The 25,880-nt window shown below is 46.2% G+C and overlaps 1 protein-coding gene across 1 annotated transcript in view; it reads left to right on the top strand.

The window, feature by feature from the left end:
* Positions 1 to 25,880, top strand: part of PRKCE (protein kinase C epsilon) — a 446,492-nt gene that overhangs the window by 292,717 nt on the left and 127,895 nt on the right. Inside the window, exons 7-10 of the mRNA XM_006778637.1 lie at positions 196 to 338; positions 2,974 to 3,070; positions 5,899 to 6,098; positions 8,750 to 8,923. Coding sequence (XP_006778700.1) covers positions 196 to 338; positions 2,974 to 3,070; positions 5,899 to 6,098; positions 8,750 to 8,923 — 614 coding nt within the window. The remainder of the gene's footprint in view (positions 1 to 195; positions 339 to 2,973; positions 3,071 to 5,898; positions 6,099 to 8,749; positions 8,924 to 25,880) is intronic.

Raw genomic sequence — 25,880 nt, 5'->3', positions numbered from 1 at the left:
TCTGTGTGTGATGGTTTCATGGATGATTTTAGTTACGTGTGATGGGACGATGGGTGATTTTTATTTTCCTCTTTTTGTCTTTCTGCATTTCCCAAATCCTATCAATGCACATGCAGTACTTAACAATTAGAAAGAAAAAAATTATAGTTTTAGGCCATGAACACTGTGAAGTTTCTCTTCCATGTCTCCTTATAGTCTGCAAGATGAATGTCCACCGACGCTGCGAGACCAACGTGGCTCCCAACTGTGGAGTGGACGCCAGAGGAATCGCCAAAGTCCTGGCAGACCTTGGCGTCACCCCAGACAAAATCACCAACAGTGGCCAGAGGAGGAAAAAGGTAACAGGCCACTCGGTGGTGTTTCTGGAGCTCTTTGTGGGTCTGCATCTCGGCGCTGGCTTCCTGGCAGTGCCTTGGAGCGAGGTTACAAGATTGCTGGGTTTGAGACACTGTACTCAAAACAGCACGTGCTTGAAAGGAAAAGAAATAGAGGCCAGGCAGGTAACATTAAAGTCTCCTCCAGTTCCAGAACCAGGGGGAGCCTCAAGTGTTAGGTTTCTCAGGGGAACCTAGAGGAGGACTTTAGAATTTCTTCTAGAACAGTGATTTTCAACCTTCTGGCCCTTTAAATACAGTTCCTCATGTTGTGACCCAACCATAAAATTATTTTCGTTGCTACTTCATAACTGTAATGTTGCTACTGTTATGAATCGTCATGTAAATATCTGATATGCAGGATGGTCTTAGGCGACCCCTGTGAAAGGGTTGTTCGACCGCCAAAGGGGTCGCGACCCACAGGTTGAGAACCACTGTTCTAGAAAAAGCAGGCCAACTGGAGACCAGGAAATAGACGCATCTGCCTCCAGAACTGGCATGAAAGCAATGTCAGTGTTTGCACTTTGCCCTGCTATCACTGCGACGAGGATAAAGGGATGAAGAGCTGGAGCCACATTCTTTTCTAGGGAGCAAGCCAAGATCTGTGATAGCGCCGGCACTCGGCTGCCCGGGGGACGTGGTTAATGCCCCATGACATGAAACATCTGGGCTTTTCTTTGCAGACCAAAGCCCTGTCTCTGTCCATGTGACATTCTGAATGTCAGTAGGAAGAGATCTGTTTGCTAAATTGTTGTTTTGTAAGTCAGGGCCCACAGATGCAAATAGAGCTAAAGGGTGCCCATGGCATTTGCTTTGAAGGCCCTTTTTATCCTTGGCTGCTAACCTGGAAAATGTAAGCGATCTTTGAAAAAGTAAGTTATGACAAAATCAGAACCAAGTTAACTGGGCAAGAAAATCCTGGTGGCGGTGGGTGGACAGTGGCCCTCATTGCCCGGCATCAGGCATTCTCAAGCTTTCCCTAGAGAAGCACATCTAGCTCTGACCCCTAAGTGTTTCTTCTAAATTTTGCCGTAAAACACCTTCTGAAGGGCTCTGTGTTTCCCTTCTCATTTTAGAAGCTGCCCATGCCTTTTCCCTGGTGCCTCTCAGAAGAGCCTTCTCCCTTGAATGGGAAGGTGTGGATTGTTTTCATCTTCTTAAGCTGCTGCTTCTCTACCTTCCCAATCAAGAAAGCTGCTTCTGCAAGAGTTGCAGAAATGAAGTCTATTTTAATGGTTGACTGTGAGATTCTGGGCTTCTGGTGGCTCTTCTCAGCTCTGTATACCCCACTGGTTGAAACAGGACTTAAGTTATTGACCTAAGGCATTGACATTGCAAGCAGAATGTCAGCACCCAGGAGTGCTAGGGCCCTGCTGAAGAGGCAGGAGGTACAAACACCTTGTGATTACAAGGCTGGACACACACACACATTGATGAGCTCTAGAGAGAGCCATTTTCAGGAGACGGGGGTTTTTGTTTTTCCTTGCTAGAAGTAAATTGAGACAGTATTGATTGTCATGGAGCATTTAAAAGAAAACTCAGTACCTGCCCTCTTCCCCATACTTATGTGGGCATCATCTGTCTATCTTGGATTTGGGGAATCCGGTGGTAAGAAGCCAACATGGAGAAATTCAGAAAGAAGTAGAGTAGAAGATAAAGGGAGTGCAGTTCTGGTATTTTTATTGCTGCAATGCCCTGATGCAAAAGCTAGCAATAAGCTAAGTGAACTAAGTATAAGCTCAGGTTTGTATAAGAGGATGGGAGACAAGTGCCCTTGGTCAGAAACTAAAAGGGCTTCTTTGCAGGAGAGTTGGGCTCACTGGATTTTTCATTTCCTTCACATTGCCCCTTGCAAGTAGTCAGTCCATCATCCAGAAAGGATGTGTGCACATAGCTGGTAGACCAAGAGGAAAAGGGAACAGAAATGCTGTGGTCTCGTAGTCCAAACCTCAGACTTTAATGGGAACTTAAATGGATATGCCAACATTTGTGTAAAAACGAGAGTTCACTGGGATATGTCAACATTTGTGTAAAAACGAGAGTTCACTCATTCTTTTAAACTTTGCTAACAAGTATCAGTACATCTGAAAGTGTTTACTGAGCATCTATTAGTATGTGTATCATTAGTATGAGTCACCAGGACGATACCAATACCATCCTGCAAAAAACCCATAGTCTACCTGAGCAGAGAGCCCCACATAATATACACATACAGAGAGTATTAACTAGAGCTGAACAAGACAATGAGTAAATGCCAAACTGGTGGTATGACCGTGTCACATTGCTTTGGATAAGGTAACTTGCATCGCTTGAACAGGCGAGGGAGATTTTATGAAAGGGGTATGCTTGAGTTTTGTTTAAAAAGGTCAGTTGTATTTGGGCAGAATAATAATTGAACAAACTGAAGTCTCTTGTTTTCTTTCCTTTAATTGGTAAAGAAAACCTTGAGACTATGCTTTCAGAGGATCAATTCAGCAGTGTTACTGCACCAGAAACCCCTTTGGTGCTGGGTAGGAGATCTTGAAGCTTTTGGCCTCAGGGAAACTCACCACCCTCGCTTCTGACGTCTCTCTCCCCTCTTCCTCTCCCCCCTCTCTAGCTCCTTGCAGGTGCCGAGTCCCCGCAGCCCGCTTCTGGAGGCTCACCCTCTGAGGAAGACCGGTCCAAGTCAGCACCCACCTCCCCTTGTGACCAGGGTGAGACCCTCGGATTTGCTTCTTTACCTCTGAGCTTGGTCATCAGAAGTTCAGAGGAGCTGAGGCCTCCCTCCCCAAGAATGGCCCTGGGTCCCCGAAACAGCCAGTGGCGCTGTTGACTCATTAGCAGTTCCTTCACTCTACAAGGCTGTCTTGAGGGCAAGGCAGTAAATGCCTTTCTACCTTAAATCCCTTCCAGGCCTGAGTAAGAGAGGGCGTATAGCCCCTTCTCTTACCACTGGGCCCCAGGCCTGTCAGCATCACTCATTTTGACTTAATTCCTCCTGACTCTAACCATCACACCCGAAACCTGAGATTAGGGCAGGAGTCAGGGGATGGGTGGGGAAGACATCTCCTATCCTGGCCAGGGTGGGTGGGTGGAGATAGGACAAAGCTGGGGAAGAGACTGCAAGAAGTGGGCAGGAAGCCAGCTCTGGGCCTCGCTCCTCTCTCAAGCTCAGCTCAGGCTATCTCCTTCCTTCCCATAGGGATGAGTGTAAAGTAATCAGAGGTTTCTTGTTTTGTTTTTTAATTTTAATGTATTTTTATTGATTTCAGAGAGGAAGGGAGAGGGAGAGCGAGAGAGAGAAACATTAATGATGAGAGAGAATCATTGATCAACTGCCTCCTGCACGCCCCAATTGGGGATCAAGCTGGCAATCCAGGCATGTGCCCTTGACCAAGAATCGAACTGTGACCTCCTGGTTCATAGGTTGATGCTCAACCACTGAGCCACGCTGGCCGGGCAGAGGTTTCTGATTCTGCTGGTGGAATGGTGAGGCTGAGAAGGGACTTAGACACTTCAAACTTCCCCTCTGGTGACCAGAACCAGGCGTCACTGGGGAGGGAAATACGCATCTGCAGAGCAGGACTAATTGTATTGCGTTAGATTGACTGGGTATCTTGAAGCCCCTTCTGTGGTCATTATCCAAATTCTGTGTTCACACCAACTCTATGCTGGTGCTCCTTTACTGTCCCCGTGTTACATGGCGGGAAGTGGAAGGTCAGAGACATGCAAAGATTTGTCCAAAGGTTAGTGGATCCACGCCAGTGGTAAAGGGCAAGACCATGCCCCTCCTGGCTTAGGGACCCCACTCTCCGGGTCTGTGCCATCAAACCCGCCTCCTGGGTCACCCTGCAGATGTGACCCAGCTCTTCGTACCCAGGAGTAAATAAAACAGCTGCGGGGCGCTGTGCCAGTCCTGAGGCCACAAAATAATTGGTCTGAGTCTCTCTTTGTGCTGCTCTGCTTAACTTGCTGCACATTTACAGTGTGCATCAGCCCAAAAGCGGCTGAACCCAATGTAAGGCATCTGATGATGTTCGGTGAGCTCCAGACCAGCAGGTATTATCCTGGACCAGCGTGGGTGTTTTCCTGTTTCCCTTTGAGAACTTCCAGGAGATGGGGTCCTAAGGTAAAGAGGCCCTAGAAAGAGGGAGGTGACCCATTTTCTATGTGGTTTCTGCCCAGGGAGCTGCCCAGCCTTGGCAGGGCGCAGTATCTCCCAGGGCCTCTCTCTGTCCCCAGTTAATGCAGGCACCAGTATTGCCCAGCAGTGACATGTGCACAGATGAATGTGAAAACCCTCTTAGCAAGACCTGGCATTATTATGAAACAGAAATAAGACACGGTTTCTCTTTGCTTCATTGTAAGGACATAGACATTTTCTTCGAGCTTCAGTATCCCTAAACACCCAAGTTCTATCTTCCAAAATCCATTTAATAACTTGCCTTGGAAACAGACTTTTTGCTCTATGCTGAGACTAAAAGTTTTATTTAGTGAAGAGTTTGTGATAGGAATCTGACGATTGGGTCGGGGGATAGCGGAAGGCTCAGAAGCTCTCCCCATGCCTCCCCTTCTCAGGGGAGCCAAACACCAGATCTACGAAAGATCCCAGGTTCCTCGAGTGAGCTGCTGTGGGCCTCAGTCTTCTGAAAGAAGCTGAAGATCTCTTTAGGTCAAGCTCCTGGTCGCTCATGCCTGATTCTGATTCCCACGCGTTAGAGTCTATGTTCCTCTTGTGTAATCCCAGTGTTATTCACCAGTGTCTTAAAATTGGATTATGCTCAAGACGCCCATATCTACAAGAGGAATGTGCATCTGGGTGAGTTAATAGCTCACAATAAAGCTTCCTCAAAGAGAAAAGGTCTAAGGCTCACCCAGCGTTATCAGCCCCAGGGAGTTTGCATTACAGCCTTGCGCCCCTCCGGCCTCACCATTGTGAAACTGTGCTGAGAAGCCTGCCCCATCTGAGATACATTTGCAGCCTGTCCCTGTGGGGAAACAGTTCTTTGGTTAATGATAAGCTCCTTGCTTGTTTTGTTAAATAACCTTGCATGGGATGGGTATTTAGAGTAAACCCAGCAACAAAGCCACATAAAGTCCTGTAGAAGATGAAATAATTCCATCACCAAGATTACTGCGATGACAGTTCCCAGTGAGTCGTTACTCTAATCTTCAAAGGAAACTCAAAGGTTATTCGTGGCCTTTGGAACTCTGCAGGGCCCGAGAAGGCTGGGATTCTCGCACTAATCAAGAACAACTGGACAGGCCACTAGCCGAAGGGGGCTTTCAGTGAGGTGGCCGTGGTCCAGTCTGTGCTGAAGGAGTTGGTTGCTGGGCTGTGTCCTCCCCTTTGCATGCCTAGGCCCTACTGTATGTTAAGTGCCAATGAAAGTGTGTCAATGAAGGAACATAAAGGAATGCCATACTGAATCTGTTACGAAAAGCCAAAGAAAATGGGTGGGGACTCATGGGGGTGAAATTCTGAAATCTGAGGGCTCGTGAGCTGTGCACTAATGCATTATCTTGTCTCCCTCGGCTCTAGAATTAAAAGAACTTGAAAACAACATCCGGAAGGCCTTGTCATTTGACAACCGAGGGGAGGAGCACAGGGCAGCAGGGTCCACTGACGGCCAGCTGGCGAGCCCCGGAGAGAACGGTGAAGTCCGGCAAGGCCAGACCAAGCGCTTGGGCCTGGACGAGTTCAACTTCATCAAAGTGTTGGGCAAAGGCAGCTTTGGCAAGGTCTGTGGCCTGTGTGGGTAGAACTGCTGATTTTCTCTGCCCTGGGCATCGGCCCCTCATTTGTTTGATATAAGATGAACCTTTCAGCCTGGTCTTGTTCTACTTTCCTTCCTTATTGAGTGGAAGTGGCCTGAGGCCAAGCAGATAGTTAACTGGGGTTCTGCTCTTAACTGTCTGGGAGACGTTAGCGTGGGCCTTTTCCTTCTTTGGGATTCCGTGTAGCCCACTTGTCAAATGGGGATGGGAATCAAGTGACATTATAGGTGAGAAAGCACTTTGAAAAGTTTAAATTGCTTTCCATGTGCTTGGCATTCCATTATCAATAATGGTAACAATACTGTTCTTCCCTCCATCAGAGAGTCATCTGAAGTTCTGGTTTTAATTCATTATATAGACTTTGAAAATGAACTCCAGCATGTGTGCCCTCTGTGAACTTGGGGCTCAAAACAAGTCTTAGCACATGTTACCATGGAAGTTAGCTGTTACGTAACTGACTTTTCTGGCACTTACTAAACGCTTTGTTTAACCTCTGTTTGTGCCAGAAAATGGGAATAATCACCTCCTCTCTTGGATCAGGGTCCTCTGCCCTTGCTGCCATTGAAAATGAACTCCAGCATGTGTGCCCTCTGTGAACTTGGGGCTCAAAACAAGTCTTAGCACATGTTACCATGGAAGTTAGCTGTTACGTAACTGACTTTTCTGGCACTTACTAAACGCTTTGTTTAACCTCTGTTTGTGCCAGAAAATGGGAATAATCACCTCCTCTCTTGGATCAGGGACCTCTGCCCTTGCTGCCATCCTCCTCCCTATCCTGCTCCCCACTGGGACGGACACAGTGGTATGGAGTGTGGATGCAGAGGGTGCTCAAATACTGCTTCCTGGTGATCAGCCACCATTCTGAAGGTGGGGTGCGATGGAAAAATAATTCCTGCTCATTTAGAAAAAAAGATGGACAGCCTGGCTGGTGTGGCTCAGCGATTGAGCATTGACCTGTGAACCAGGAGGTCACTGTTCAATGTTCAGTCAGGGCACATGTCCAGGTTGTGGACTCAGTCCTCAGTAGGTGGCGTGCATGAGGCAGCCGATCAGTGATTCTCTCTCATCATTGATTTTTTTTTTTATCTCTCTCCATTCATATCTGAAATCAATAAAAATAATTCTTTAAAGAAAAGAGATGGACAGGCAGAGAGCCTAAGAAGCTGGTTAACATTTCAGCTGTGATCTCTGCTATTTGGCGCTTCGCAAAGCCATGCCTGGGAGTGGATGAGCATTGTTTTTTGAGGACCTCCCGGAGTAGAGAGGCCCTACCCTGGAGCCCAGGCACCTGCCTCTGGGACCTCCTCGGGATCACTTGCCCTCACGAGTCAGGCTGTGGGTCAGGAGGCTTGCTGGGGGACAGAGCCACTCCACTTCTAGGAGAATGGCTCTGTGAGCCTCCAGGGTACAGAGCTTGGTTCCTGGCCCATCTCACCTGCCCCATCTCAGTCTGAGATCAATGCTGCAGGAAGTAACTGGATCTACTTAAATGGCAAAGGCTGAAGTAATCACATTCTTTAGAGACGGCTAAATAAGAAGCAGACCCCAGTCCTCTGGCCGGCATAACTCAAGGATGTGAGCAGCTTTCATTGTGAGCAAGATTCATGGGCAACGAGCAGCCTCAAAGGCTACAGGGTTCCATATGGTGTGTGGCCAGGATGGGAACTCTGATGATTCTGAAGCATCTAGATTGTTTCTTAGGAAAAATCACAGTCACAGTGAGCTAGTTTTAAAGAGTTTGCATTTTATGTGGGCAACTAAATGTCTTCACAGTAACATCCCGAATTCCCTCATTAAGCATAGTATGTTTATGGACCCAGTGCATACAAATACGTAAGAGGAAACTGACAAATAGTTCACACAAAAGAAATTTACTTAGAAAACAAATATTTAAAAAGTTTATTGCAAGTTAAAACAGCACCGAGGTAACATTTCACACTCATTACATGAACAACATAGCTTTTTAAGTGAAGCACCCAATGTTGGTAAATCGCTGGGAAACCAAAGCACGTCTCCTTTGCTAGTGGCACATTATGTTGTACATCCTTTTTGAAAATCAGGCATGTGCAAATATTTAGCCCCATAATCCACTTCCACTTCCACCACTTTCTATCTTGAGGACAAAAAAAAGAAAGAAATTATATGTACAAAAATATTCTTTGCAGTTTTCATGTAGTACTTAATGATTACTTGTAACTCAAGTGTCTCCTAGGAGGTAAAAGTTTAAATTGTAATATTTACTTGAATTATCAGACACCATGATAAAAATGAAGACTGTGTAGAAAAATGCTTATAAAACACTGTCTGGTTAAAAAAACACGCTATGCTATATTTACCATACTCTAAGTGCAAGTATGACAAATGTATATAAACATGTAGATAATTATTTAGCAGATGTGCATTGAACTTTTCTTTGCCCAGACACCGTGTTAGAGATTAAAAGTAATTAAGTGGTAGTAGCTGTACTGGGATGGGTAGTTTCTCTAGACATTTTTAAAAGCTTTGATACTATTTAAAATGAATGAAAGGAGTCCGTTTTTAAGCACTTGGTATTGATGCGTGTTTCTTCTCTCCCTACGTGTATATACTGACAGAGTGGTTTTGATTGATTGCAGGTCATGTTGGCGGAGCTCAAAGGCAAAGACGAAGTATATGCTGTGAAAGTCTTGAAGAAGGACGTCATCCTTCAGGACGACGATGTGGACTGCACGATGACAGAGAAGAGGATTTTGGCTCTAGCGCGGAAACACCCGTACCTAACCCAACTCTATTGCTGCTTCCAAACCAAGGTATGCTCAGGCCGAAGCTAGTGGGTCGCCATCATGGGGCAGCGCTGGGGGACATCTTAACTGTGATGAAAGATCAATTATAGAGCCTCTACATTCTTTCTCAAAAACCTTGTAAAGTGGAATGGATTTTGCCCTTGAGAAGATCAGGGTGTATTTGAAAAGCATCCTCTTTTGTAAAGGCCTGGAATTTTCCATCCAGGATTATGCTTGTGAGGGGATGAGAGCGAGCCGCGGAACTCTTTGCAGATGTAGCTGGACAAAGCCGAATGACTAAGCCCAGCCAACAGGTGTGGTTCGTTCTGGCTCTGCTCTAACTTATCGCTGCGCAAGTCACTAAAGCTCTATGCTGTTTTCAGGGCAAATGAAAGAGAATAAAGGCCACCCTCACCGCTCCTAGCTTGCATAATGTCATAGGAGGTAAAGGATGTAAACAAGTGCTTAAAATGCCATAGGGCAATACAAATAAGCGGCATTTTAAATTTACCATGTAGGAACCCAGTTACCAGAAGGTGGCAGTAAAGAAACAAAGATAATCTGTAACCACATCAGAAAGTCCGACCTCTGATTGAGTTGTTTCTTATTCTGAATGAGGAAGAGAAATGCCAGCATTCTTTATGAAGCTCTTATTAGGGGGAAAAAAAAAAAGGTCAAGGTCTCTTAGGATGCCTTACGGATTTGTAGCTCTCGGCTTCTTGCAAAGGTGAAGGCAACCTCACCTGAAACCCTTACCTGTGCCCACCGGGAGCCCAGACCGTGAAGGTGCCAATCATGGAGAGACGAGTCCCTGCTCTTGGCACAGTCTCACCCCCGTGTCTTTCCACTTAGAATTCAACAGTCACAAATTGGGTGATTTGGCAGATTTTTAGTTAATTATATTATATCGAATCATTCCCTGGTGCCAGGTGTTGGAGATACACTGGTGAGCAAGGCAGAGACCCTGACTTCAGGGAACTTATATCTCTTTGGCACATTGTTTCCCAAAGAGTGTTTCTCAGAACCCTCCTCACTTGGGAAACTCTAAGAATGAAGGACTCTGTGGCACATACTTTGAAACGCTGCCATCTTGACTTCTCTTGGAGTATCTCAATATACACTTGCTTAAGTAAGTCCCGGAGGAGACCAGCAATGAAAAAAAAGTTACTTTTATGTAATCTACTATTTCGTAATTATTTGATCCCCACCATTCCAGACTGAGAACCACATCTAATGGAATTTTTCTAATCCCTCTGATCCCTCAGAAGAAAGAAATATCCTCAGAAAATGTGGAAATCCCTTTTCTGAACAAGCACAGGACTTATATTAGCTGCCCTTGTTTTTTACTTGAGTTACAAAGGGCCAAAGATCTGTTTGACTGTGCATTTGTGTGTATATGTACACGCACAAAGGCCCGACATGATGATAGAGGATCAGAGTCAACTTTCTTCTTTTCTCCACTTGAACATGATTCTCGGTTAGTGAGAAATGTGTCCAGTATGTCTTTATCTCCCCGGTGCCTGTCTGACAGCCTCACACCTTGTAGGTGTGCACTAACACCCCGGGAGGGGCCAGTCTAGCTGTGAGTCCCCTGTAGCTGGTGGAGCGTTGGCAGTCACTGTGGAGGAGCAGCTGCCCCGCGCCCCTTGGTGAGTGTGTGGGGCATGAGCATGGTGCCTTCCGGGCCAGCGGTGTTCTCCTGGTGCATCTCAGAACAAGGCTGACTTCCTCATCGGGAGGCAGCGTTGGGAGCACAACGTGGCGGTGAATGACACCATGGGTTTCCTTTAGGGGAAAACAACAACCAAACTGACGTGGAGATTGGGGTCTGGGTGGCTGGGGGTGAGGCCGGGGAGAGGAGAGACTTTCCTCTGTGGTTCAGAGATTTACTAACACTTTCTCAGGCCACTATCTGGCAGCCACAGTTACAGGAGCAACTTTGTCCTGTGCCTCCACTAGTCAGGGGAACACAACACGCCTCACTCTACAGATGTCTGTGCATCTGATTTTCCTAAAGGGAATCATATTTAACTTCACCAAAGGACCTTCACTTACTAATGAAAGGAATGCTGTGAAGAGTCATTTTATAAACCTCCAACTAAACTTTTAGAAAATGTGACCGGTAGGCAAGGCTTTAATGGGTAGCTGTTATTCACCTGACTCGGAGTTCGGTGCTAGATGTGGGGTTTTCAGCAAAAAGGAAGATGATTCTCAAGTAGGTGGGTTTATTAAATAAAGAACGGGAGTTATCTAATTACCATAAGCAAGTTTTTTTTGTGTTCAAACCAGGAGGAATCGGAGGAGAGGGTGCTGGTGGTTAGTGTCTGAAGAGGGGAAGGAGCTCAAACCAGGCTTTGCAGAATGGGGAGGGTTGGGCTGGGAATGGGAGCTGGGTTAAGTGGCCATGGTTGGGTCCTGCTTTAGTTTCACTTTTTCTGAAAAGAAAGGACCATTCCTCTGAGCCTCCCCGGATTGGTTTCAACCAGGACTTTGTACGTGATTAAGGACCACAAGACCCGATTGCAATCCTAGGATGTCTTGCCTTCTTGTTTAATTTAGACACACAGAGCATCGCTAGTGTTAGGTCAGGTTTAATTATCTTTAGGCGAGCCTTTATTTTTCAGTTTGTAGGACCAAAACAGCCCCTATGGAAGCATTCCAGAGAGATCGAACACGGCTTCTGGTTATTACATAGGTTGCTGGCAGCACTGACTATGTGTGAGATGCGGGTACTGTGTCTGATAGGATGACTGATGGCAATGATTGTGCAAACCCGTTGGCATCATTCATGAACTCAGGTAACGTTAGTTCTGGTCACTATAGGCCATTGAATGACAAAGTTACAGCTAAAGAAGGATTTGGCCTTTTCTGAATACCAAGCCCACTTGCCCTTGGCTCATTGCACGCTGATCATCCTCCTTGGGATCTGGTTGGGAAAAGGCCAGTGGAATGGTAGCTCTCCAGAGCCAGTGAGAAAAGGCAGACAAACCAGTAAATTACGTGAATAACATTAATTTTAATCAAATTTAAATTGGGTGTTTGACTGGAGCTCCCTCTATGCTGTGCTAGAATAAATGGAAACAACCAGGGAATGCTACAAAATTGTATTTAATTAACTGTCAAATGTATTGGATGAAAAGAAGCTAAGGGACTCCTGACTCCAGGCAAGATGGAGTAGCCTCATTTCTCTCAGGTTCTCCTTCTTACAATTAAAAATCCCTGGGCATAATTCTTGTTTAATAAAGGGATATGCTCATCAAGACAGATATAGCCATAAAGAATTACAGAAATTCTACCTGTTGGTGTGCATGAGAAACTAAGACCTTCATCTTTAACATTGCCAGAGACATAATGGTGTTAAATTAGTAGCATGCTTAATATTTTCATACATGCACGTACACATAATAATTGTTTTTTGGTTAGAAATAAAAGGTATGGCCTGTAATTATTTCAATGAATGTACATGTATTTATTGAGCATATGTTACATGTCAGACACTGTTAGATTCTGGGGCTACAACACTCACAAGCTATTGACTCTAAATTCATGGAGATTTCTATCTAGTGGGGAGAAAGACACACAGAGTGATATTCTATAGCATGGTAGCTCTTCTGATGGAGCCATTTAGGTGATTTCTTTGAAGGCCTGCAGAAGGTAGTTTGGAAGGCTTCCTGGAAGAGGTAGAATCTAACCTGGACCATGAAGCATGGTTAGCATTTGGAAGAGGATAAAGGCAAAGAGATGGCTGATAAGACCTAGAATTTATCCCCAAATTTCATTTTCATTATTATTTTTCCAAAGCTAGACCCCTCAAGCATTCTGTGTCCTACTTCCTCCAAGGAAATGACAATGGCTGAACAACAAGAAAGGAGAGGAAGAAGTGGAGGATATTTGAAAAATAGGGAAATTCTTGCATCTACAAGATCAGATACTGGTTGCTAGAGAGGGGAGGGTAATACTGTGAGCCTGCTTCATGGGGAGGGGGGCACTTAACTAGGCTCTGAAAGTTAGGGGCTTGGTGAATCAGGCCATCGGGGGAGGAGCGACTTCAGGAATTGCTCCTTCTGGGCTCTCATTTTCCTAGGGATAGGAAAGCCTCTGGGTGGTAGGTTTGCTTTGTTTTTGTTTTTATAGTTACAGGAAATAAAGTTCTCAGGCATTTTTAGATTCTGTGCATGATCCCCATTGTGAATCATCATCTTCCAACTGGATCCCACAAACCCTGACTTGAATAAGTTCATCCATGACTTTTCTTCTTTCTCTCTCCCTAATCGACTCCATCCCCCACTCTTTGGCATTTCCTGCCAGGCCTGGGAAGCCAGCTCAGGGAGGGCTTTGCCTGTGTGAGCCACTGCTCAGGAAACTGAGGGTGAGCTCCTGAAGAATCGCCCTGGGCCAGCCTCCCTCGCTGCCCTGGGGAAATGCAGGATGGAAAAATCCTTAAAAAGCAGCTGGAGACATTTTTTAAATGAGTTTTAGTTATCAGTATGAGCTAAGAATTCAGTAGTTACTTATTTGGTCATTTGTCAGATTTTTAGCTAATTATATCATACTAGAGGCCCAGTGCACGAAATTCGTGCATGGGTAGGGTCCCTAGGCCTAGCCGGCAATCAGGGCTGATCTGTGGGGTGACTGGCAGGGTGATCGGGAGTCCCCCCTCCCGACCTCCCCCCGCTGTCACCTACCTTGGCCGGCCTGGCACTGCTCACTCACCTGTCCTGTCCCCTGTTGCCATTGATCACCTCCCTCTTGGCCTGGGGCTTGCGAGCTTGGGGCAGCTCCTGCATTGAGCGCCTGCCCCCTGGTGATCAGTGCGCATCATAGTGACTGGTCGTTCCACCATTCGGTCAATTTGCATATTAGACTTTTATTATATAGGATTATATTGGGGTAAGAACTGCTGAGGCATGTTGACAATTCAGGGAAAACTTATAGTTTCAAGGAACTCTGATGTGTATTTTGAACATTGACTCTGAAGAACAGCAAACATGAAAGCAAAATAAAAAGTAAAAAAATTAGGCCTTTGGTAGATTTTTGTTTAAAAAAAAAAAAGAGTTGATTATGTCAGATTAAATCTACAAGAACCAGGAAAGCAACTGAATGAACCGGAGTCTTTTTCCTGTGGTAGCGTGAAGTCTCGGGGGCTGGAGGGGTTCTGTTGGATTTGGTGAATGCCTCACAAGTGTGGATTAAGGTGTTCAACACCAAGAGTTGGTCTGTGGGTCAAATGGTCACCTGGGAATCAATATGATTACCAATGAAATATTTCAAAGTGAGATAGCTTGATAATTTTTAACAGATATCAGTGAAATGAGGTCTGTGGTAGAGTTTGGCGTTGGCATTCTCAGTTGTCAGTAATCGGTCTCCAGCATACTGTCTCCTTAGTCCTGAAGATCATTCCTGCCTGAGCATGTGGGCTGGTCAACAGCACCATTTCTTTTCATCAGCCAACAAAGATCTTCAGTGAGGGTCTACTGTGTGCAGATCACTGCAGGGTGTGACCAGACTTCTATGCTGGGGCCTCTGTCAGATTTGTGGGATTATAAACTCAATTCACTTGAGGACAGAAGCTCTGAGGGCTGTCAGGACTGGTGAGGAATGAGAGAGAGTGGGGGTTGGAGGCTGTCTATGTGCAGACAGGCCAAGGGTACCCAAGTCAGTCAGAGAAAATAGATCGTGCTTTTCATAATCAAGCAAGGCTTCATGGAGGAGGAGGACCAGGTCTGGAAGCATTCTGTGTGATGAAACAAAAGGTTGTAAAGTTATTTAATGCTCACATGCCCCCAGGGCAGAGAGGTCTACCTGTTGGCTCTTAATCTAGGATGCTGCTGCCTTATGTAACTTCTTTGCCTCTAAGGAAACCTTGCATTTGAATAGGAGCCTTGCTTTAAAAAATACCTTTACTTAATCAGCCATCCCCCGCTTTTCCTAATGATGTCTCTGTGAGGCAAGGACATGGCTTCCCTTCAGGGATGAGAAAACAGGCCCAGCTCGATCTCACAACCTGTTTGCAACAGCACCGGGGTTGGAATCCGGGTTCCCCAACAGGGCGTTATTTTGTCTCCAACCCCTCCTTCCTGTCCAAATTCTCTACTTTACATGTCCTCGCCTCCAACTCCCCTCTTCCAGGTTCCATTTGCTGTCACACACCTGAGAAAGGGTCTGTTTCACTTGCACTCAGTGAGATTGGGATTTAAAAAAATAATGCCCATTTAAGCTGGTAAGAGTAGCAGAGTCTATCTATCAGCTTGTCTCCAGAAATGTTTCTGTTTTCTGTGAGAACAAGAGAGGAGGGAGGAGAAAGGGGCCTGGCTCAGAACTTACGTGCACCATGGGCTGGATGAGAGGAGACCCTTACACCTGTCCATTCAGCCATTGTTTATGGAGCACCTACTCTGTACCATGCCACGGGCATCATGGCGTGCAACATGCTGCCTGTGAGGGATTTAGTGGTGAACAAGGTAGTGGTTCCTAGCCTCACAAGTGCTTTGTCCTTCTTCAGAAACTGTTGGCCTTGGCTTTTAAAAAATAATCATATTTAATGTTTTCTCACAAAGAATATTTTTTCATTGTAAAAAGATTTGGAAAGTTCACAAAGGACAATAAGAATGATTCTGTAATGACTATTACCATTTTGATGTGCATAATTCTAGTTCAAAATTCAGAGAAAACCTGTGTTTGGGGGGTTGCAGGTCACCAATGAACCCCCTGCTTCCCGTGCAGCTGATGTTGGTCCTGAGGGAACCAGCATGCACTGCCCGGTGTTGCCCAGAGATGCCATCTGCCTCTGCCATAGAACCACCTCATTCTCTTTATATTTCTCTTTCTCTGTAACATAAACTACTTGAGGGCAATTTGTAAAGAATCTGACATCGATATATTTCATAGGTCGGTCATAGGAACGAGATTTCAATTCCTTTGACATTATATTCATTTGTCTTTGTGTGCCTCTGGTAGATGTTTTTTAACCAGTAAGGTGTATAGTTTCCCATTCTCCTAAACTATTTGCTTATTCTGTTAAGCTGTAGTTTTTGAAGTAGGTTTTGTGGAGGTGCCTCAGGAGCCCGCCTTAGCATGCGAGCGCCCCTGCACACACTCCTGGACACACGGGCCCCGCGTGTGCTGTGGCAGGAGGACCTCCAATATCCTCATTCTGCTCCATTCAGAGAAATTCCACTTTCAGCTGCTTCGCATATTATTATTCCAAGTAGAATATCATTTGAAGAAAGAATTTCATTTTGAAAAAGAAAAAAAAGAAAGGTTTAAACCACTGCAACTTCTGCCGAGAGTTTGGAGTAAGTCTTGATGCCTTCTAACTACCCACATGTAACCAGATGTGTATAAGCTGGCATCGTTTCCTGAAGGTTTCCATTACAAATGCCCGTCCATTATTAATATGGGCATGTCCCTGAGACTTGAGTCGAGAGGGAATTTTGGAAGCAGATTCTAAACATACATCTCTGGTGTTCTCTGGGAGTGCTGCCTCTCACTTAGTTGGATCACTCACAGACGTATCTGTTGGAAACAATCCTTAAAAGCATATGCTTAAACCACTTTGTCTCACTGAAGGTTTTCCATCCTAGAGAGAGAGAGGGAGAGAGAGAGAGCATGAGAGCATGTGACTAGGATATGACACTTCTCTGGTAATGGGCGTGAGAATCTGCTCTGTGCCAGAACCTTATTCGGTGCCTTTGGGAGATAGCAGGGACTGGGACGCCTGTGTTCAAGGAGAGGTGACACTATATATCACACAGTCACTTCGACTGAAGGTAGTATGTGGTACAGAGGGAGAGACTTAGCGAGCACCTAGTATGTGGCAAGCCTTGTGCAAGAACTCATTTCATAACTCCTACACAGGTCCCACGGGGTATAGGTATTGTTGCTTCCCTGGGCAGGCTCAGGGAGGCTTAACAACTGGGCCAAGGTCACACAGATAGTTTCATGACAGAGCTCGGATTCAGACCAGCGATTCTCACCCTTGCCTCCTGTGGGAGAGGAAGACCTCCGTGGAGGAGGAATGTGCTCTGAGGGGGCGTCCCTGGGTGGAGGTGAGGAGCAAGGCACAGGGAGGGAGGAGTTTGCAGGAAGAACCCCCTAATTTAAGGCAAGTAATGATATGGCTGCTGAAGCAACAGGCACCCACTGGGAAAGCGTGAGAAAGAACCTCATGAGGAGCCGCGGGCTACGCTGCGGGGCTCATACAAGGCCAGACAGGGGTTTGGACTGATTCTGCAAGTAAAGGGTTCCTTGGAGGTATTACAGGAAGTGATGACATAGAGCACAAGGTGGCAGCTCTGTGTGGTGTGGACTCAAGGGGAAAACAGAAAGCAGCGCTGCTGGTGAGGAGCTGTTTCAGTAAGTCACAAGCCAGAGGCGGTGCAAGGCCTTCTGAAGGCAGAGCCACCAGAGGCCATTGCACGTCCCTCCTGCACCTGGGAAGGCAGCCTGCTTGGGAAGAAGGGAGCGCGCTCCGCTGAATACTCTAGAAAATGTTGACTGTGTAACCCTGGACTGAGGAGAAACAAGGACTCGGATTGCTGCTATTGGGTTATGACCTATACTCTTCTAGGGTGTCCACTGCCCACAGTTCAGTGGGTGCATAATGATCAAGTTGAAATAAGAAGTTTCATCTGGACATCTAAAACCAGAGGTCCAGATTATCTAACCCTTTCACCAAACAAAGGCAGTTTCCTCATTGGTTGACGTCAGACCTCGCAATGCCATCTATTGGATTTCAGGATTTACCTTTTCCTTTTTAGTGTTTATTTTTGCATACTGAATTTTGATAGGGGTCGATGTTGTTTTATGCTCAGGGCATTTTGTAGAGAAGCTTCCGCCCAGTCTGCTGAGATTATTCAGCTTGAGCAGGGGCCTTTCTCGTATCACCTGGACTTTTGTTCCAGTGGTTTCAGGTGCTTCAGACACCCCTGCTGGCCCTTCGTGCTTCGCCTTTGCAGATTGTGCCAGGTGGTGGGTGCAGCCCATTTGGCGACTCGTGTTCCTGGGCACCATATTGATTTGTGGTTAACACAGGATGCAGGAGAGAGGGCATCATGAGTCAAGGAACTATATTTCTGGCCCTGGCTTCTGCCACTGATGCCTGCTATGAGAGCGTTCTCTGGGCATTGATTTCTTCACTCATGATAAAAGGTGGGGGAGAACGCAGAGATCCTGATCTATGTGGCTGTAAATCTGATCCTAAAGATCTGTGGAAATGCAGCTCCTTGGGAACCACCATGGGGTCATCACAGACTTGTTTCTGGCGCATGAGCAAACAATGTTTCTGTCTGGAGTCCATTTTTCCAAACTCAGCTCAGTAAAGGTTCCTATCTTGACGAAAGCCTTTATGTCCACAAGGCTGGCGTTCTACATCAGGGTTCCAAATTCAGACACCTTCAGTGATCTGGTAGGAGGCATTCTAGTTGTCGTAGTAAAGTGTACTAGCTGGGCTAGTATCCCCCTTCCACTTCAGGGTCATCCTTGCCTCAATAATAATGATAACAGCAAATATTTATATAGTACTCATTATATGCCAGGTGTAACTTTAAGCATGTTACACATCCTAACTCCTTTAATCTTCACATTAGCCCTCTGAGGTAGGATCATTATCCCCAAAGAGAGATCACACAGCTAGAAGGGGCAGATCCTGGATCCAAACCCAGGTACAGTAGTCCTTCCTTTATCTTCAGAGGATATGTCCCAACACCCTCAGTGGATGCCCGAAACCACAGATAATATGAACCCTGTACATACTATGTTTTTTCCTATACATACATACCTGTGATAAATTTACAAATTTGGCACAGTAAGAGATTAACAACAAATAGAACAATTTTAACAATATCTATATATATAAAATCCTAAGCGAATGAACAACTGAACAACTGGTCACTATGATGCACACTGACCACCAGGGGATAGACGCTCAATGCAGGAACTGCCCCCTGATGGTAGTGTGCTCCCACAGCCGGCCAACCTCCCGCAGTCCCTCCCCCCAGCCAACTGGCCCATCTGGCCTGGGCAAGAAGGCCCTGATAGGCCCCTATCACTGGCCAGGCCGAGGGACCCTACCCGTGCACGAATTCATGCACTGGGCCTCTAGTACTGTAATAAAGTTATATGAATGTGGTTTCTCCCTCTCGCAAAATATCTTATTGCACTGTGTTCACGCTTCTTGTGATGATGTGAGATGATAGGGTGCCAAGGTGATGAGGTGAAGTGAGGTGAGCGACATAGGCATTGTGACATAGCATTAGGCCACTATAAAGGTTACACAAACACAAGCGCTGGGATTCTGCAACAGTCCGATAACCGGAGCAGCTACTAAGTGACTAACGTTTGGGCAATGTCTACAGTGTGGATACTCTAGGAGGAAAGGGATGATTCACGTCTTGCAGAGTGGGAAGGCATCAGGCTTTATCATGCTACTCAGAATGGTGTGCAGTTGAAAACTTGGGAATTTTTTAGTTCTGGAATTTTTAATATTTTTGACCTGTGATTGACGGCAAGTTGCTGAAACCCCTGATAGTAAAACCATGGATAGGGGGTAGGGGACTACTCTAGTTGGCTTCGAGAAACTTCCTTTTGTCTGATGATCAGGAGAGATTAAGCTCCTGAGGATGGTGAACTCGTAAGAGACCAGAGTGTATATAAAATGGTAGCTGGTTAATTTGTGTTTGGTGGGTGACCAGAATACTTATGTCTGTTACCCAGGGTACCCTGGAATAACTCTTTGGGGGTAATATTTTAGGCAATCTGAATTATATTGGGAAAGTAATGGAAGGAAAAACAGCCCCTCTTCTTCCTGTTATGGGAACCTTTTTGGCAGAGGCAATAAGAAGTCGAAACATCCACTTTTGACCCCGCCAGAGCATTTTATTTTCACCTTGACATTCCAGGGACAGTGCAGGAAGGACCCCTCTGGTGAGGCAGGAGATAGGCATTAACTTCTCTGTTGGGTCAATGTGATATTCACTTGTGATTCATCAGCAGTATGTAATCCATTTTATTGGGAGCATGTGTGCAGGTTGCTAGGGAACTAAGCTCCTTATCCTCCTCTGGCTCTGAGGCTTGGTTTGGGCCTCCCATAGTCCTCTGAAAGCAGTATGGGGTGGGAGGTGCAGTACAGTATGAGTTAGGGATGGGAGTGGTGGGGAAATGATGTCTTTGCTCTCAGTGTTTCTCCCATCATTTATCTCACTCATGCCCATTTTGTCTTGTTGTTCAGGGAATAGTTTAAATCCAGCCTCCTTTATCAAGCCCTAATTTATGAAGAGTTTCTAGACTCACCAATGTTAACACCAAATGAAACACGATGCCATTGAAGTTGAAATTCTTCCGTAGTCTAAAGCACCCATAGTTGTGTTCCTTTGGGGGACTTTACTAGAGATATGGGAAGAATTTCTTAATGTAGTGACTTGGAAGTGAACTTCACAAAGAAGTAGGTGCACTAGGAGAAAACTTGAAAATAAAAGCTGACCTTGAAAAGGAAATAAATTTAGGTGTGATTGCTCACCTTACAAATGCCAATGCTTACAAAATGTTTACAGACGAATTCACTAGGAAGCACCTTGGGCTGGCAAGATCCATTTGGATTGCCAGAGGAGTGGCTGACGTGTAGAGGGGATCGGCAGAGTAGCCAAAATGCGAGGCATTAAACACAGCAGCAACGGAGGAGCTGTACCAGGGAAGGGAGGGGAAGATACCTGGAACACGTACCATCAGTCAGGGAGGAAGGGTTCTGCCTTAGTATATATTAGACCTGGTATGTATTTTTTCAAGACCTGGTATGTCTTTAGCTCAGTACCAGGGATGCCAGGGATAGAAAAGGCACAACCCTTGTCCAAAGAATGTCTAGTCTATGTAGGGAGGGAAGACTAGCACAGCTGAACCAGAGAATGAAGTATGATTCTGTGCAAAAATGAGTGGAGCAGAAATTATCTTAGAGAGTCAGAGAAAGACAAGATTGAGGGCTTGAGTAGTAGGCATGTACCTACAAATTGGAGGAACCCTCTCCTCTGGCATATGAAGGACTTGATCACAGGAGCAAGAGCCATGCGTGGTGAGCATGTGGGACTGGCTCTGTGCCATCATGACATTGTGTGCAAAGGAACAAACCCTTGAGACAGTTGTAGATGTTTATGTCATTCAGATCGTCCCATCCAGCTGCCTGGCCCACTGTTGATCTCTGCAGCTTTAACTCGCATCCCTCAGCTCATCGCCATGGGAACTGAAGAGAGCCTGTTGTCCTGGGCACTGGGTAAACACAGGAAGTCAGTATCTTGTGGATGCCACAGGCAGAAACGAACTGGGTCCTTCCATAAACTTTAAGTGATAGATGCTTCCACCTCAAAAACTGTGTGATTCCTGGGCCTCTGTATCCCAACAAGGGTGGATTCTGTTCAGCTCTTTCAGCTACTTGCCAGTTCGTGAATCTTGAAGGCGCCACCTTTAGCATAAAATGCAGGCATTCAGATGCTCTTTCCTCCGCTGTAGGAAATGGTAGGAACAGTTTGTGGGATTGTGAGAGTAAAAAGCCGATTTGATCCAAATAGGCATTTTTTTGGGAGGGGAAAAGTATAAGTGTAGAGGGTTGGTGGTGTTTTTTCTCAATCTATACAAATCGTTCAAAGGTTAAGGTAAATCCCAGTTTTATACTAAGGGACATTTAGACTGCATAGGTAAAGTAGGAAAAAAACAGGAAGGAGTATGAGCAGTTGGACTAAATGAGAAACATAGAAGACTATGTAAAAATATTTATATCGGGATGTTTGGGCTCTGGCTCAGTGGCTTGGTTGGCTGGAGCATTGTCCCATATACCAAAGAAAGGTGACAGTTTGGTTCCTGGTCAGGGCACATACCCAGGTTTCGGGTTTGATCCCCAGTCTGGGTGGGTGCAGAAAGCAGCCAATCAATATCTCTGTCTCACATTGATCTCTCTTTCTCTGTATCCCTCCCTCTCTCTTTCTTTTACTTTCTCTCTCTATCTCTGGAATAAATTTTTTTTTAAAGAATATGAACCTCTTTTTGGAAGACTGTATAATTTGGAAGGTTTGAATGTATATCTCTTTGATCTTTAAATCTACCAAAAAGTTGTCACTTTAATGTCAGGAAATGGTATTTGAATTGAAAAGGTGAGGAACTGACCACAGTTTCCCTAAGTGTGGCAGTTTGCATCCAAGGGAACAGAATGCATCAGTTCAATTCCTGTGTCATGACATTTTAAGGAGAATGCTTGAGGGACTTTTTAAAAGGACATTTTTAATAGAGAAAGTGATACGCCCTTAAGAACTGAGACTTGAGCCTTAAGAACTGGTGATTAAATAGGGAGAGACACAGATAAAAGATGTAAGTCCCAGAAAGATACATGCAGCAATATATTGTTTAGAGATAAACACGTTGGTGATGAAACTAAAAAGAAAAACAGGGCGGGGATTGCCAGGAAAGTCCATACGATGATTATCCCTACCCTGGGTGGGGATGGAGTGAGGGAGGGGAGGGGACGCAACGAGTGTGGTTTAAAGGAACATCTGAGGTCCAGCAATCATCTCTTATCTGTACAGATGCATCATGGCTAACGGGGAGTTTGCTTTATTGGATTATTCTTTAATATATGTGTTATATACATTCTTCGGAAAGCGTGCTTTATAACAAAAGAGGAGAGAGAACAAGACCACGAAGGTACCCAAGCTGCCATGGATAGATACTGGCATTTTAAATAATGATGCCCCTCAAAAACACTTCTCACTATAGTAACCTCTGCGCTGGAGAACGGAGTCTGCATATCATTATTGTGCCACGAAAGTCCTGCTTTTCCTGTTGTCTTTGGCAGGGAGGTCTGACTCAAGGACAGGAAATGTGGCAACTGGTCACATGGCCCTTTAGCTGGGAGGATAAAGCATAGTCCCCATCTCCTGACCCAAGACCAAGGCCAGGCTGGGGCTGAGCTCAAGGGGTTATCCACAGGAGAGCTGGTCTACCCCCAACCCCCTGGCCTGGGGCCTCCCTTTCATAGGTTGAGGACTCTCAGGAAATGACCCAGCCCAGCCTTACTCTTTCAGCATGCATTCTCTTCAGGGGAGAAATCTTCCCTACTTTCCTCCACTTTGGTGCTGCCCAACATTTTTCAAGCCATGTTTTATAGCCGAGACGAGGTAGTCAAACATGTCATGTGGCAATTTATATCATGAAAACCGTAGACACCTTTCATTTTCCACCTACAGAGTTAGGGATGAATTCTGCTTTTAGGCTGTATGCATACCTGCGTGTCCTTTTGAGATTCTGACATAGCTAGCCTCTGTCCGGGACATGTCCCTTCCTGTGCCGCCCTTCCCCGGACTCACCGCCGGTGGAAAGCAGCCTTCCTTGCTGCCAGCACCAGCAGCAGTTTATAGAGCTTTCTCTATAAGCCAAGAATAATAGCGGCGGACATTTTTACAGCACTTTGCATACATTTAAAAGCTCTTTACACATGTCAATTACCATAGCCCTTGCCAGGGATGGATGAGGTGGGTCTCCTGAGATCAGGAGAGGCGGAATGGCTCCAGAATGCCTTCCGGAATCACACAGCTAGTGAGTAGTGGAACTGAGATTCGAACCCCGAGCCGCTCCTAACTTTGTCCCAGTGCTCACCACTCACCCTGCTGTGCTGCCTCAGAGAACCTGCCCACACCCTGACAGGTGTGGTTTCCGCTGACCACACCGCTGACCGTCTTATTATTCCCCCATTTTAGGGGTGAGCATGCTGAGGTTCAGAATTTCATTTCCCGAAGGATTGAAGAGAAGGAGCCCTGAAAGTGGCTTTGGGATGGGACCAATGAAGATCTCATCTGTCCCTGACTTCTTTATCCCCCTCTTCACACCACCCCCTCCCGACCCCACCCCCATGGAAGAGAAACTCCTCCTCTCAGGGTGTTTGGCTCCTGGGACAGGAGGAAGGAGCGGATTCTAGAGCGAGAGCATAGGCAAGCCTGTACACGTATTGCTAATTGCTTAAACATCGTGGAAAGGAGTTTGTCTTATTATGGGTTTTTTTTTTTTTTTTTTGTGGGAAAGCGTTTCATACAATGCTGGCTGACTCCTGAGCTTTAAAGTAAACAACTACATCATTTTGTATGAGAGAATCCGGAAAAAGGAAACTGTAACAACAAAATCACCCCCCTCCAGCTCTCTCTCTCCCTCTCTCCCCCTCCCTCTCTCTAATAGAAGTGGAGGAAATGATGTTTAGCGGGGTTTGCTGGGGTCCTTGTAACAGAAGGCCAGGCATAAGGACCTGCTTCTCAAGTTGCCTATCTGAATGAATGTTTCCTGTACTGCTTTCTCCTCATGGCCCTCGCTGTGATACAAGGAGGAAAGTCCACCTGCAAAACATGGCTAGCGATTCTGTAAACCCATTAGCGAGTTCAGTGACTTCTCCTCCGGGGGTGGTGAAAAGTCCTCACTTGCAAAGCTGCAGGGCGGCTGAGCAGGGCGACCAGGCTGACAGCTCTCTGTGGTCCTCACATCCTGGGGTGCAGCGGTATCTCTGTGGTCTGAGAACATGGACCGTGTTCTAAGCATCTCCCTCTCACCTGGGGGAGGCAGCATGGGGGAACCTTCCCGATGAGAATGCACTCGGAGACTCAGCCAACTTGCTGAGAGAACACCAGTACCCCACCTGTAAGCCTCCTCGCCTAACAGCTGCATCCCTTCAGCCCACACCAGGGGCCTTCTTGGCAGCCTCCTCAGACGTAAGCGTGTCCTGTCATCTCATAATCCCCCAGGACAGCGGTGTTTGGCCGTGAGGGCTTAGGGAGTGGGAGAGACATGAAGGACAGAAGCAGCCATCACCAGAGTCCCCCTCGGGCTTTCCCAACCACGCCCCCGCCCCCAGGATTCTAAGTGCTGTCCCTTCTCCCCCATCAGTGTTACTTCTGCAAAGCCATGGCCTCTTTCAGAGGTGTACCGGCACGCCATCGCTGGTGTATAAGATGTAAGGATGCTGCCTTTAGGATTGCTGAAGTGAATGTCCCCTAGGGTCGCTGCTATGGTAACACCTGTAGCAAATTATAAACCGTTACAATAGCAAAAAGGGGTTATCCATTTTACATGACTTTGCCCTTTCCCCCTCCCAACCCATCACCCGCTTCTCCTAGCCTAGTCCCCCGTGGTGGACTGTCTTCCTGCCCTACAAACCCTAGGATCCTGCCATCGTTGTCATCCATAGGATAAGTAGGTTTCCTCTCCCTGAAAATAGTAGTTTTCGTGTTGTTTCCTCTCATGCTAGGTGGGAGCTTCTCTGGGCTGTGGTCTTGCTCTTGTCCCTGACCTCCTTGCCTCCAGGGCATATTATTTTTATAGAGCTCCCGTATGAGTGATGCAGCAAACTCCATGTGACTGAGGGGTGGGGGTGGGGGTGGTGGAGGATATTGAAATGGACTTCCCTTAGGTACTATTTTGGGGAGCAACAGATTATAGTGGGACAGCCATTTCGATTTGGAATGGAAAGCAATCACTTGTGAAGGAGTTTTACAAATAGACCCAAAGAGCTTGCCCACTTTTACCACCCTCTTCTGAGACTTTGGGCACCGCCCATGGCCTGTAAAGTAACACGTCCGTTGTCGGATCTCAACCTGCCCTCATCCCTCCCTCTCACTGCCCAAGTTGTAGGCATGCCCGGCAAATTCCTGCCTCCCCGCCTGTTCCATTCGCCTAGACGCAGCCGCACACCTCGGGTTCTCCAGCTCCCGTCACTCCTCACATCCAGCCTCTTCTAGGAACCCTTCATCTGAACCCTTGGTGGTTATTAATTACTCTTCTCTCTTGGTACCCAGCATATACAATCTGACTCTCTGTTAGAGGTGTATGCACAAATGACTTATCTCCCTAAACCAACTATAAATACCCAAAGGCCAATGCAAACTTTCTACGTGTGTGTGTGTGTGTGTGTGTGTGTGTGTGTATAGGAAAAGCCCACTTACCCCAAGTAAGTGCTCTGTAATATGCG

This window comes from Myotis davidii, unplaced genomic scaffold, assembly GCF_000327345.1.
Source record: "Myotis davidii unplaced genomic scaffold, ASM32734v1 scaffold6, whole genome shotgun sequence".
NCBI lineage: Eukaryota > Metazoa > Chordata > Mammalia > Chiroptera > Vespertilionidae > Myotis > Myotis davidii.
Note: the sequence above shows the minus strand (reverse complement) of the source record. Positions and strands in the feature narration are given on the sequence as shown.